The following is a 14667-nucleotide window of genomic DNA, read 5'->3' as shown; positions in this document are numbered from 1 at the left end:
GATGATAATGTGACAACCTAATATAACATGATGACATAGTCTCATAGCATTTTTACCCTTCACATCAATGTTACGTTAGCACTATATAACATAAAAAATAATGACAAGTTGTATTTTGACTAATTATAAAGGTCAGTTTGATCAAAAATAAAAATATAGAGGTTTGATTGAATGTAATAGAAAAATAAAAATTTATTTAAATTTTTTTGAATAATTCGAAAACTTTTTAAAGTATTACATTTTTTCAATACATTTATTGTTGTTTTTATATGATTATTGATAACTTCTTCTTAACCTTATGCCTTGAATGAACCTTTTACCTCACAATAACCATTGTGGCTGCCGAATTTTCCTGCATGTATGTTACAATTGTTGAGAACTCAAGATCCCAATATGAGATTTTTCAAACAAAAATTAAGAATGAAAATTAGTTATATCTAACCAACAGAAAAATAAATGGCATTCACAGCATTGTTCAATAATAGTTTTAGTTAAAAGTTATGGTTGTTTGGTTTCTTAAACGAAATGTAATTGGAGAAAAGTGTTGTTACAATTGACAATACTGTTTGTTATGCCAGCTACACTCTCATAAATAGGCTTTCTCCTACCTCTATATAAAAGAAAGAAAAAAGAGAAAGAGAGAAACCATAGTGTTAAATTCGTCAACAAAACCTTGCAAACTTCAATCTTTTCAACAAGACAATGGCTCCTCGAAATCACTTATGCTTAGTTTTAACAATTTTCTTGTCTGTCTTTGCCCTTTCTCCTATGCCAACAATTGCAGTAATCTCAAGATCTTCCCAGGTTAAGGTTCCACTTCCAGCACCTTCATCAAAACTAGTGGCACAATTATGCAATGGCAAGTCAATCCTGAACCGGAGGTTCTGCCTGAAAGCTCTTTCCAATCCTGAAGCAGCAGCTGCAAAGGATTTGAACCAACTTGCAAACGTTCTGATGAAATTAGCAGCGTCAAATGCTCAAGCTACGCTCAATGTAATCAATTACATGGTTAAGCAGCCAGGCTCACCCCAGTCTCTGAAAGCTCTTCAAACTTGTGTGGACGTCTACAAATATGCAATCCAATCTTTTGGAATGATATTTGCTGAATTCAGTGAAGATCCCATGACCGCAAACTATGATGTAAGCGTTGTTGGTCCTGAGGCTGATAATTGTGAAAACGCAATGGCAGCTGCAAAGATTCGAGCACCTCGAATTTCTGCTGGAAATCGGTTTTTGCGTTATTATTCTTCCATGGGATCTGAAATAACAGCATCCGTTGAAGTCGGGACAATGGGCCGCCGCTAAATATCTGAGTATGATTCTATATTCGGCTGAAGGAGCCAAAACATAAAATATAAATCCATGGATTTGTGGTCTGTTGTTTGTCATTGTTGCTGCTTGGTTCAAATTGCGAAACTTTTCCATCCTTTATGATCTTACAAATCTTGCAATATGAGGCAACATCCAAATTATAAATTGATCTCTCCTGGTCTAAAAGAATAATTATATATAGCTAGTCATTTTTTGGATGTTCTCTTATGTTATTAATATATACGTACAGCGATGTAATTACTCAAACTGATGTGTTAAAGGACAATGCTAGATGATTAACTAGAAATTACAAATTAATTAAAGAGTTTATTTGACTTTTTCTAAACTGAAGATTAAGCTATGTCTTTTTCTTCATGATAAAAAAAAAAATACTAAATATGACTGTAAAATATATATAATCCAACTTGATTAAAAGGGGATGATTGTTTATGAATTATCATTATTATGTAAATATGAAACCAGCAGAAATTGGCTTGATCAATGTGATTGAACATCAATACTAATTTTCCTTATATATATAAACAGTTACATCGATGGTTAATAATCCTAATTGCATATGACTTGAAACTTCAATGAATTTAATGTATTCAAAGTTTCAAAGTGTTTGTTTTGAAGGGGACAATTCTATGGTTAAATATTGAGACTTTATTCTTGAATTCAAATTTTAAAATAAAAGATTGAAGAGTTATTGTGTAAAAATATTCAAACTTACTAAAAATTAATCCAGAATATCTTTTACTCAGATAAGCTAGAGATATAAGAAATCGTTCTTCTGAAAATTAATTCTAAGGGTATGGAACTTTTAAGGTTAAATCTTGACACTTCAATTTAGAAGTTTGGGTTCAATTTTAAAATGAAAGATATAAAAAGTTATGGTGTAAAACATATTCAAATTAAAAACTAATTCAATACATCAATGACTTGCGCATTGTTATAAATTAAGAGAAAATATTATATTGATTCATTATAAAAACTAGAAAAATTACACACTTTTTGTGTTGTTTTGGAGCTGTTTTTGTTTAATAAAGAGAAAGGGGTAAAAACAAAGTTGGTTTATTTATACATTCCAACAGCAATAAATAGAATAACAATTTATATTTTATTACCTAAACCATTCGTAATTTCTACATTAACGATTTCTAACATTGTGGGTAGCAACAAAAATGGCAATGATGGGGTTAGCCCATTCAAACTCAAATGGGGTCGTTGGATCTAGTGGGAACCTAGTGTATATACGAAACCAGCAAGCCCAGACTAAAGACTAAGAATACATCCTAGTACAATAAGGCTTAAGGCTACCGGAGTTGGGCTAGAGTGGGGCCAGGTTCAACTCCAGAGATTAAAAGGGCTTCTTTCGACTGTTACCAAAACTAAAAGAACAATGGTACAGAAAAATACAAATAAATTTTTATGTTTATTATATTTAATTAAATTTTTATTTTTTTATTTTGAATCAAATAGTTTTTTATAATTAATAGTTGATTAACTATTGCTAATTAAAATATCATTTTTTATTTTATATCATGTGACAATGATGTAGTATGTTGACATGTACTTTTTATTTTATATCATGTGATAATAACGTAGTAAGTTGATATGTTACAATGAAAATGATGTGATATAATAACTTAATCACATGATATTTTTCTCCATCTATATCAACGTCAGATCAACACTATATGGTTATAAAATGATAAGTGATATTATGATTTATGACAATTGATCAATAGTTAGATATAAGGATTTATTATGTTTAAAATAAAAACTAAAAAACCTTGATTGAATATAATAAAAAATAATAATTTTTTTAAATTTGTTAAATAATTCATAAATTTTTTAAAATATCATGTCAAAAAGCACGGTTATGTTTTTTTTATTAAGCAAAAGCATATTTAAGTTGAGAAAAGAGTGAGAGAGAAAAGGAGGGTATGGCCTATGGAAGTTGATTCATATTCTGAATACTAACAGCACTATTCCATTGCCATACCTACAAAGTAACGATACGAAAGAGACCTCATTTTTGTATGTGTGGTGTTGTAGCTATCAAACTACTTCCTTAGTCACTACTCACTAGGTCAAGTCATTGTATTAAACAAAGTATAGTTTGGAATCGAAACTCAACATTTTTGTTTTAATATGGGCTTAAAGCCCAAGTGAGAAACAGTGGGTGGTGGGAATCTTTAATCCCAACTTAAATTTTAATCCAAAATATAATAAATAATAAATACTACTGCTACTACTCTATATAATAATATATACACTGAGTCATCAAAAGCTGCATCGAGTTTGTTGATTTATATATACAGCTGGAAAAGAATAAGGGATTGCATCACCCAAATTCCAAGTGCTCAATGAAAAATTAATTGCAAAAAGGTATCTTGCCCTCCAAGGAGATACTTGTGCATAGAACAAAGGCTACAACATCGAAGTAGCAAAGACCAAATTAATTCCATCAAGAAAGGTAAAGAAACAATCGCATAGAAGAACAGCTAAGCAGCCATTGTCAAATCACGACCTTACTAACCAAAAGTTAAACCATAACAGAACATATTCTACTTTCTTTTTCTTTCCATTTCAAAAGGGGGTGTAACTAAGATGCAAAATTCACTTTCATAAGGATATATTACCAGATTTGTTCTCGAGAATTATGTCGACAGGGGGAATGGTTTACTCCAAGGATGCTTGCAGCACCCATGTTCATTGCTACTAATTTGTTCCTGTGATGCTTCTAGTAAGTACATTCTCTACACAATTTTATTGTCACATCAAAATCTATCATTTTAAAACTATCATGAATTAAAAGCTCAAGCTAATCCTTAGATCACCAAAAGAGATTTTAAGTTAATTTATTGCCCTTAGAATATTAACAATTGCTAACTGAGAATATTGTAGTCGCTATTAACATAAGCCCTATCTTTCTGAAGATTGAACCTAAATCGTTCATTAGAATTAGTATTATAGGTCGTTGAAACAGAATTTATTAGTTTTTGCTAGACGTTGATATTAGCTAATTTTTTTTTTTTGATCAAGTACCATTTTAGAAGAAAGAATTGGAATATATAAAATACACGTATCAAAATGCTTGGATATAATCTTTTAGTCATTGAAACAACTTGCTAAAGCATGTTTTTACATTTATGCTTTCCCTGACCTAAAAAGAGTTAATAAAACAAATCACAAATTCCTACTAAATCATAAACAAACACCAGCTCGAAAAATATCGGCCGCACACGTATCAAAAGACGTTGTCTTTTGCTCGACTAAAATTAACCGCTAGATCATAGCATCATGTCGGTGGAGTGTCTACTTGCCCTGACAGGTAGCCAGAACACTCGGTAATCGTATTGTATACTTCAGAACACGAGGGTTTTGGTGGAATTGTTGCAGTTCATGGGGAAATTAGGAAAACAAGCATGAACAAAAAAAATGAATGATGAGGAATTCATTCTCAAACAATTAATATATTCTTGGATGTAGTTTTGAAGGGGATTCGGGGTATGAGTATGGGGATTATAATGAAACACTTGATTCACCAGACGATCTAGCGGATGACTCACCTGAGGATCCCTATTCCTTCGGTACTAACTAATTGGATGTTAGTAACAGTGATTTAACTTGGATTACTGAAATCCTAGTCTAACCTTAATGACAGCAGGTTGTGTGGTTAGTCCCACGTTTGTATTGGATGGAACGCAGATTCGGCTTGTAAAGTCAATTAATCAGCCTTAGTTTTAGCTTAATGTTGTTGATATTGTAATCTTATCATTAGTTTAAATAAGTTGTATTTATCTTTTTCTTGTACAAATGTGTATATATACACATCCTGGAATAAAATAAACTTGATGGTTTTAACCCCAAAACTTGTCTGCCTCTTATTATCGGTCAGCGTTGATGAGCAAGATCAGTTTTTAATTTTTTTTTTATTTATATATATAAAATTTGAGACATAAGAATTCATGATTTTATATAGTTATCTTTTAATCACTATTTATGAAAAATTTTAAATTCATCACCATTTATTAGCTAGAAATCTTAGAAATAATTACGATCATCCGTATAGTTTTCACATATCAAGACTCAAGTTATGACTGAGTTATGGCCCAACTGATCATCCATTCTGATCATATCACATGTCCCCTGATCTTTGATGGTGGAAAATCTCCTTCAACATGGCATATATATGATTAATATTAGAACCTACTATGACTTGCTTTTCGTAAAGATGTTCTATGGTATATACGCCTAATTGCACTAAACAATTCTAGCTACTTTGAGAATTTGAATGAAGGTTTTTTGTTTAATTGATAATATTTGGTTCGATGAAGGGAAATAAGATAAAGACAGATTTTTCTAGTCAACAGAAATTTAATTTGTTTTCAAGAAAAATAAATCATCCAATAAATAACTACAATATGCTTAGATAATGTTAAAACCAAACGATTAATTCTAGTTCGTTAGTGAACCATCTCGCCACACTCTGCCCTTGCTTGATTACATATATACGTTCCTTTGAAGCTTCAATCACCCTAGATTATTTCCATAATGAAAAGAACCTGAGGAATTTCCTTTTTAGAACCAGCATATGCTAGAATTTTTCATAACTTATTTTCTTGTTTTCACATTTACCTTTCAATCGTTTATTCAAGATATATACATATATATATATATATATATATATATATATATATATCGGTAATTATTAAGATAATATTTGTTGGGTATATATATTGTCTGCTCACAAAGGATAAGGAATATCTGGCCACTTTAATTAACTCGATGCCAATCAACAAGTGAGAATTTAGGCTAACCCATACTATGTAAAAGGAAAATAGCTTGAGTGCTATTCAAATTTTGTGAAAGCTACATTATCTCTGTTCTGTTGATAATTCTTTTTCTTACTTCTTTTGATAAATTTTCACTTATGATATTTGGTTGCCACTAAAATTCTTACACTTTTTTTCCTTTTAACTCATACATATCACTAGGGGTGCTTAAGGATTGGGTTACTCACCCAGGCTCATGAGTTCAGCTCGACTCAAGTGGAGCTTGTGCATAGATTTTGAGATTCGAGACCGGTCCGTTATCCGATTTAACATTATGTTAATAATAAATAATATATTTTAAATTAATTTTAATTTTAAAATATTATAATAAAATAATATGTTTATTATTATTTTTTCGGATTTAGAAAAAGAGATATTCGAATTCTGTTTTTTAAACAGTGAGATTATACATTAATTAATAAATTAAATACTCGAATATAATATTTTTATTATTTTAATAATAAAATAATTGTTAAGTAGATAGATTGGACCAAGTTCAGACTTAACTTTTAAAAAGGAAGACACATAGATCAACTCAAACGTGAATGACTCGATTCGCATGCACTTTTTACATTTCACTAAATACTTTTACACGTGAATGCTCTGAATTTTACATGTTTAGTTATTATTTAAATTATTTATAATTTTATATTCGTTTTCCCATTGTACGTTGCCCTTACTGTGGTTTTTATTTTTGGTACTAAATTAACTAGTGTGTTAATGCTATCTTTCAATTTCATATCGCATATTTGTTCATCTTTTCAACATTTTTAGATAACATAGTTCGCATGTAAATTGCAGGTGAATTACAACTTAGAATTCTAAAAGTACTTTCTCTAATTTCAAAATAATAGATAGAAGATTTATTGCTATATATGCATTACATGAAAATAGCCTACAAGATGAGTAGGTGATGACACTCAACTTGTGTCGTTATCAATTTTTTTATAAAGTGTGATTAATCATCTATTAAATTTATTTTATTCGACCAAATCTTAAATTGATTTTAAGTTCATCTAAAGAACAAAAAACCTAATCTATGAATTTTAGAATTGGACGCAATACGGTTACATATAGGGAAAGATTAGTATCCCAATGACACCTTTTCTACGAATGGTATCATTCAATCATATGTTATCTTATTTAAACCTTAATTTTTAATTTTATTCTTATATTTCTTTAATCATTATTCATTACTTTATTCTTGATTTTATATATCTTTTTTTCCTCATCCTTTTTTATTTTTTTAAAACAAATTGGAGCAACAAATGGATGAATCCCAATGGATCGTGGCAGTAAGGCCACTCTGCCACTTACAATACCTTGTCATGTATTTAAGTCGTCTGCTTATTTTTCCTTATCCTTCTTTCTTTCTTTTATTTAGTCTTATTATATATTTATTTTTTATTATTATTTATATTTTTTTAATGCATCAATAAAATCTTCATCTCAAATAAATTTTCTAAGACTATCCTAACTCTTTGGTGGAGTACAAGAATTTTCCCTCACTTAGGGAATTTCTCAAGAAAGCTCATCTTTACAAGCTTTTCAAGAAAATCATATCGTCAAAGATTGTCACTCATGAACAAATATCTTATCATTAATGCACATGATGCAACTATGAAATGATGATATCATTTTTCAATTTTAAATAATGGGAAACAAAAATCTTGTATCAAAAAAATCATTTATAGATTATCCTAATACTTTGGTGAAGTATAGAAGTTTTTCCTCACCTAGGAAAATTCCAAAAGAAATCGTCTTTACAAGTTTCTTGAGAAAATCCTATCATCGGGATTTTCATACCATTGGCAAAATAATCAAATCGTGTGCGATGCAAAATTATAGATGATGCAAAATGAATGCATTTATAAATGTAATATTCGATCTAGAACTTTGTGATTATATAATTGATATTTTTATTTAATTGAATACCTCTTTTATTCCTATTAGATTTCAAAATAATTATTTGAACCAATTGAGTTTCAAAATATAAAACTAAGACTTTCCCAATGCTTTGGTGAAAATCCTAATTAAATTTTTCACCTAAAAAATCCCACTCGAAAATGTGACTCTCCACACTCCAAGAGAGATTCCCTAATCGAAGATTGGTTCAAAATAATTAACTTCGACCTTTAAATTACCTTTTTAATCGAGTAAATAGATTGACATAAAAAAAATCTCTTATTTAAAATAATTACTTCAAATTAATTGTTGATTATTATATTAGTTTTTAATTAATTAATTTTAAATAAAATATTTACCAAATTATTTCTCTTAAATTATTATTCCCAATAAAATAATTATTTGAATGAACGAAGTATTGGAATATAAAACTAAGATTTATCTTGACGTTTCGAGGAAAACCTTAATCAAATTCCGTACCTAGGAAAGTGCTTCCGAAAATGTGACTCTTCGCATCAATAGGCCCTCTATAGCTGACCTTAGACTGCCCAATCAGTTTAAAACGAGTTTAAAAGCCCTAAAACTTGAAAATTTCTCATTTCCTTTCTATCTCTTTGTTCTTCCACCCATTTTCTCTCAAATTTCACACCATTCAAAACCTTTAAACTCCATCAACAAATCTTGGATTCTAAGTGCTGAAAGTAAAGATTTTCACTCCTAAAAAAACTTGGTTTTGGTGATTTTTTTCTTTTCTTTCTCTAAAGGTTAGGAATTTCTCTAGGTTTTCAAGATTTGGCTAGATCCTTTCATTTGAAGCTCACCAATGAGGAAAAATAGGTAAAATAAGTTATTTACTTAATGGGTATGAGGTTTTTATGAAAGTTTGGTGCAAATAATTGGAAATAAGTGAAGATTAAATAGGGTTAAAAATAGGTACTCAAAGTATTCCAAAATTATTAGGGGTTTTTTAGCATATTGATGACTAAATAACATTTTATTGGGACTTTGAGAGTATTGATGATTTAATATCATTTTTAGGTGCTATTAGAGTAGTTTGAGCTATTGAAGAAGTCGAGCTTTCGACAAAAGGTGACAAAAGGAAAAAGGCATACTTTCAGAGGTGGGTAGACACGACATTTTAATTAGTTTAATACAATTAAGCATGTTTATTCTACAACCTTGCATTAAAACATATTTGGACGAACTTTGTGATGTGAACAATGATTTTAAGCTTGTTTTATGAAATATATATACATATATATTATGTAAAGATGTTAGTATGTATTTAGTTTTAAGCATGGGAGACAAGCCTTTAAATTGTTTGATGCCTCAAAATAGATATTTGTCTACGAATAATTGTTTGATTGATAATTGAATTCATCCCTTGTTTAGAAATTGAATTTGAACACTTGGACTTCATTTTTGGTTTGAACCCTTTAAACATTTTTTGTTTGAACCCTTCAAACTCGGATGGCAAATAAATTTACCTTTTTATTTGGAAATGAATATTTGAGTATTTGGAAACACGGTATAAAAATGTTTTAATGGAGCCTACATGAGTTATGGACCTGTAGCTAGTGACAGTAGCCACTAGCCATTGTGCACAATTATTTTCTTTGATTAGGTAGTTGACAGAGTCCTATCCTTTTTATTTGGTTTTGTTTGGTAGTTGATATGATCCTACTGCCTTTGATAAACAGTCGATCAGTATCATGTATCTGACCACTTTGGTGATACAGCACACTTTGATTTGGTTGTCCATGCTACTTAGTGCTCCACAATCTATTTGACATAATATTTGACACTATGGAATTGGAAGTTGATATTTGTTTGAGCTCTAGGTTTGGTATTAATATTGTCTCGACCATGACCTTGGATTGGGTAACTTTGGTTTTTAGACTTAGCATATAAAATTTACTATGCATTATGTTATTTTTTATATCCCTTAGTTTTCCTCAAGGATTTTCTAAGGATAACCACATTATTTCACTTTTTTTGAAATTACACCTTCCTTTACAAATTATTGTAAGGGACTAAATTCACCACTTTACCAAAATATAAAGGCTAATTCCATAATTTATCCTAAATAAGTTAAGAAAACATGACCTTTCAATATTAAGTACTACTCCTTAATCTTTCGTGACAACAAAATTAGGTTACAAATTTCTTTAGGTATAATGTTTTAAAAACTCCTTAACTTATTTAAGAAATAGCAAATAAGTTTTTATTCTTTTATTACATTCAATTAAACCCCGTATACTTTAATTTTGAGTCAAATAGGCCTTTATGAGTAACGGTTGACTAGCTGTCATTAGTCAAAACGCTACTTGTCATTTTCATACCCATGTGACGTTAAGATGGAAAGTGAAAAATACCACATAACCGCATATAACACCCCCGATTTTTTTTAGTATGAACTATGTAATGTGAACCAAGCCAATTGGTGAGCCAAATTGAATTTTTGGTGTATATCTTTAAGAGCTTAAGAGTATGCCTATGTCTATAAAGCAATGAATATGATATATGAGCATGTGAATGCTCAAAATGATGTTGTGCATATGTTTGGCACATGAATTGTATAATGCATTGTTTGGCACTTTGATAAATATGATGCTTAATGTAAATTATATTAAGTTTTGATTAATATACTATGTGACGTAAAACATAATGAGGATTTGAATATGTGTGATGAGTACATGCTCGGATATTGAGCATTCTTGATGAGTTAAGATGGAATGATAATTGTGGTACTTAGACCACTAATCTTAAAGCTTGAATATGGTGAACTATATGGTTTGAAGTCTAAGTGAGGTTCTGACATTAGATGATATATTTCAATGTTTATGTGTAAGATTTCATGCTAAATGAATCGTTTGAAGTGTGTTATAGTGGAAATAAATTAAAGAACTTATGGGAAGTGATTTAGGAGGTTAAATTTGGAATGTCACAGGCACGATGCCCTGATTTGTGGATAAGTGTTTTATCCGAGGGATGGATTTCGAACGTTGATTTGACTTGAGGTGGAGTGGAGTCCCACACCCTGTGACAATGTGTGTGCTTATAGGGATGGTGGTAAGTAGGGATGATGGCAGTAATCTCACTTGTGATTCCAACCTGCAATGCTTTGATGCCATTCGTTGAGATTACTACGGGTGATGCCGACAGTTAAAAAATTACTCCGATTAATGATATGATTGTCTGCCAACTACTTTAGCGTTATGCGTGATCTGTTATCCACCCATTGTTTTGACACATGCGTGATTTGTTCCCGTCTCATTGATTTGGCACGTGCGTGATCTGTTCTCCACCCGTTGCTTCGGCATACATATGATCTATTTCTCTGCCCAGTGATTTTGCCCTATGCGTGATTTGTTTCTCTGCCATTTGGCCACCGTTCATGATTTAATGATATTTAGGACAAGACCACTCATTTGATTTCGTTTGACTATGATAACATGCATTAAGGATGGCATGATTTGATTTAAAATATGAATATATGGTCACCACTATGAATGAGATTTGATGAAAAGCTTTGAGATAAGCAAAGCTCATGTAAATGAGATTTAAGGTTGTACTCGGCAACTAAGATGTGCTTATGAAACCTAGTTTGATGATAACGGCTCAGAGGGTAAGCCTTGAATTGATAAGATTTTATGTAAGGGCACGGAACTTAGACAATGTGGATATGATACGCCATTGAGATGTAATCCGGTAAGGTTTAATATGATGAGTTATGCATGTAGGATGCTAGGATGATCCTCGCACTTTTGAATTGAAGATGTTTGATTATAAATGTATTATGGTTAGATAAGCCTAAATATATTTTATATGTAAAATATTATGCTGTTATAGCATCCCTTTATTGGTATTAGATGACTCACCCCTCTGCTGTACCATGTGCAAATAAAAGAAGCTATGGGGTTACGTGGCAAATGTTGTCGATTTGACGGACACATAATTAGCATCCAGTATGTCTCCCTCCCAACATGTCACTCCACTGAATCTGTGTAGGACTTTCGCCTTCCAACTTGATTAGTCTATGAAATATGTTAGGCACGATATGCCATTTGAATTTTATAAAGATTGTTATGTACAAACCCGATTTGATGGCCAATGTATGGCCTTATGAATATTTGTATGAATTATGTGCCAAAGATAATATATTATATTTGGTTTTGTTGTGAATATTTAATTATCAAATCCTTGGCTTATGTTTTATGATTTTGGATTCTAAGGCTTGCTCGGGTCTAGTGGGTTTACCTACTGGATTCATACGTTAGTGACGAACCCTCGAATTTGAGTCATGACAAAGTTGGTATCAAAGCACCTAGGTCAAAGAGTCTTAGGTACATTTGTATCTGTCAGCGGAGTGTCGAGATTAGTGTAGAGTTTTTTTCATGGTTGGTGACTGCAGTATGAATTATGAGCAAGTCGATACACGAACTCTCAGGTTCTGAGTAAGCTAGCCTACCTCTGAATTTGATCGGTGTCGGTCTGGTCCGGGTGAGGATGACACCCCGAGGGATGAGCCATTGTTAAGATGATTTTAGGGCAACATGCTCCTAAGGAGATATTAACAGGAATGTGCTTCTACGACTTTTGGTCGTGATGGATGAGGTGGGACTATTAAGTCCACTTGAATTGGATGACGTGTTAAAGAAAATGGTTTGAAACCTTTAGCAGTAATTTGAAATAGTTGAATACGCACTAAGGTAAGTGCACTGTGTTAATGCTTGGTCGTTCTACATTTAAGATTATGGATGATCGGCCTAGCTGCTTCGTTTAAGTAAGCATTAATGGATGCCCTCGCATGATGAGAGTGTATAGGACTACGATGTATATGGGTGAATGATAATGAGTCCCTAGGAAATTTATATGCACATATGTGTTGAGTATGGGTATAGCAGCCTAATTGAATTTGATATTGGCTTTAGCCGATGGTTAAGAATACCTAAGATTTGATTTGATGTGGTGTGTTTTAAAATGTGAATTAGTCAAAAGGCTGTTGGTCCCGTTGGAATGCTAGAGGGGAATGAATAGCACTGAAAATTTTTTGCTTAACACTTTAGAGCTTGAAGAGCTCTTAATCAACTAGATAAATGCAAGGACTAGAACTCGTTAGGAATACAAGACACAAAGAAGGAAAAGTAAAGAGAGGTGGACAATGTAAGAATATTTATAGTGGTTCAGTCTCTTTGACTTACATCCATTACCTTGATCTCCCAATTAAGGATTTTTCAACCCAACTTCACTATACCAGTTGAATTAAAAGCTTCCACCAAGCTTTTACAAGGTGAGCTTCTAACTCAAGCTCTAATCCCTTACAACAATCTTTAAAGTGCTTCCCACACTCTTATTTTTCAAGAAAAAAAAAAGAAAAAAAAGTACAACTAAGTACCTTTACAAGTCTTGATAGATAACAATCAAGCTCAAACTCTTTTTCTAGATTTAGAATGAAAAACAAGTATTTTTGGTGAAGAATATTTTTCTTTTTTGCTCAAAATGGCTCTTCTCTCTTCAAATCTACCTTATTTGATAGTTAGAGCTTCCTTTTATACCTAAGGAGTCAAATTTTTTTGTTGGAGATAGTTTCTAGCCATTAAAAACAACTCTGATGCATTTCTAGCTATTATTTTATCCTTTAGTGTTTAAATTCAAAAAGGCAGACACACTTTGGCTAACCAATTACAGATTGATTACATCTTCTCTACCTTACACTATCCTGTTGCTGTGTTTTTTACTCTAACCGATTACAGGAGGCTCTAACTGATTAAACGTTCTCTGTCTTCAGACTTTTCTTTTTCAGCATACTTCCTTTAACTGGTTATGGCAGGCTCTAATTGATTACAAACTTTTTGTTTTCACTTTTCTACACAGCAATCTTCCTCTAATTGGTTAACACTTCCCTTACCTGATTGAAGCTTTACTTCATTCAACAACAATCGATTAAAATCACCTTTAATCAACTAAAAGATCTTTGAATTTTGAACTTTTCCATTTTGGTTCCCTTCAATGGTCAACAATATTTTCAAACTTGTTTTTGGCACTTGAAGGTACTAGGCTTTATGCTTCAATCGATTAACCAGACCTCTTAACCGATTAGCATATTTCTGTTTTGCTTTAACTTATCACACAACCATGTCTTAGCTTATTAAGGTCCCTTGATAATCAGTTACTAACGTTCTGTTTTTGTTCATTACTTGTTTTTTCCCTTTTAATTGATTAGCTCTTCATTGAACTTCGCAAGCTCCTTGACTTGCCTTTAATTAACAACTTTGTTAGAGGTATAAAATTAAATCTTACACACTTAAATAGTGAAGTTAAATATTAATGAATGAGGAATGCTTTGTTATCATCAAAAACATATGGAGTCAACAAGCACAAGCCTTGGTGTTTATCATAGATTATTTATATTTGGAGACCATTGTTTAATGAGGCTTCTATCGAATATCGCGATGGTAGTGTAAGATCGTTTAGTAGCGAAATATGTTTAAAGGTGAGTTTGGCATATTATAAATATGGAGAAAGCACATCTGAGTTGAGGTTTTGGAGTATGTACTTGCAAGGGAAAGTAAGTTTTGTAAATTGTGGGTTACATGAATGGACT

The 14667-nt window shown here is 31.5% G+C and overlaps 1 protein-coding gene across 1 annotated transcript; it reads left to right on the top strand.

Moving 5' to 3' along the window:
- Window positions 1-702: 702 nt before the first annotated feature.
- Window positions 703-1305, top strand: LOC18592665 (pectinesterase inhibitor 2-like). The gene has a single exon (XM_007019505.3). It carries the CDS (start codon window positions 703-705, stop codon window positions 1303-1305), a length of 603 nt encoding a protein of 200 aa, XP_007019567.3.
- The last annotated feature ends 13362 nt before the right edge of the window (window positions 1306-14667 follow it).

Source organism: Theobroma cacao, chromosome 8, assembly GCF_053813885.1.
Source record: "Theobroma cacao isolate CCN51 chromosome 8, ASM5381388v1, whole genome shotgun sequence".
Taxonomy (NCBI): Eukaryota; Viridiplantae; Streptophyta; class Magnoliopsida; order Malvales; family Malvaceae; genus Theobroma; species Theobroma cacao.
The sequence above is the reverse complement of the archived record's forward strand: the minus strand, read 5'-3'. Positions and strand labels throughout refer to the sequence as shown.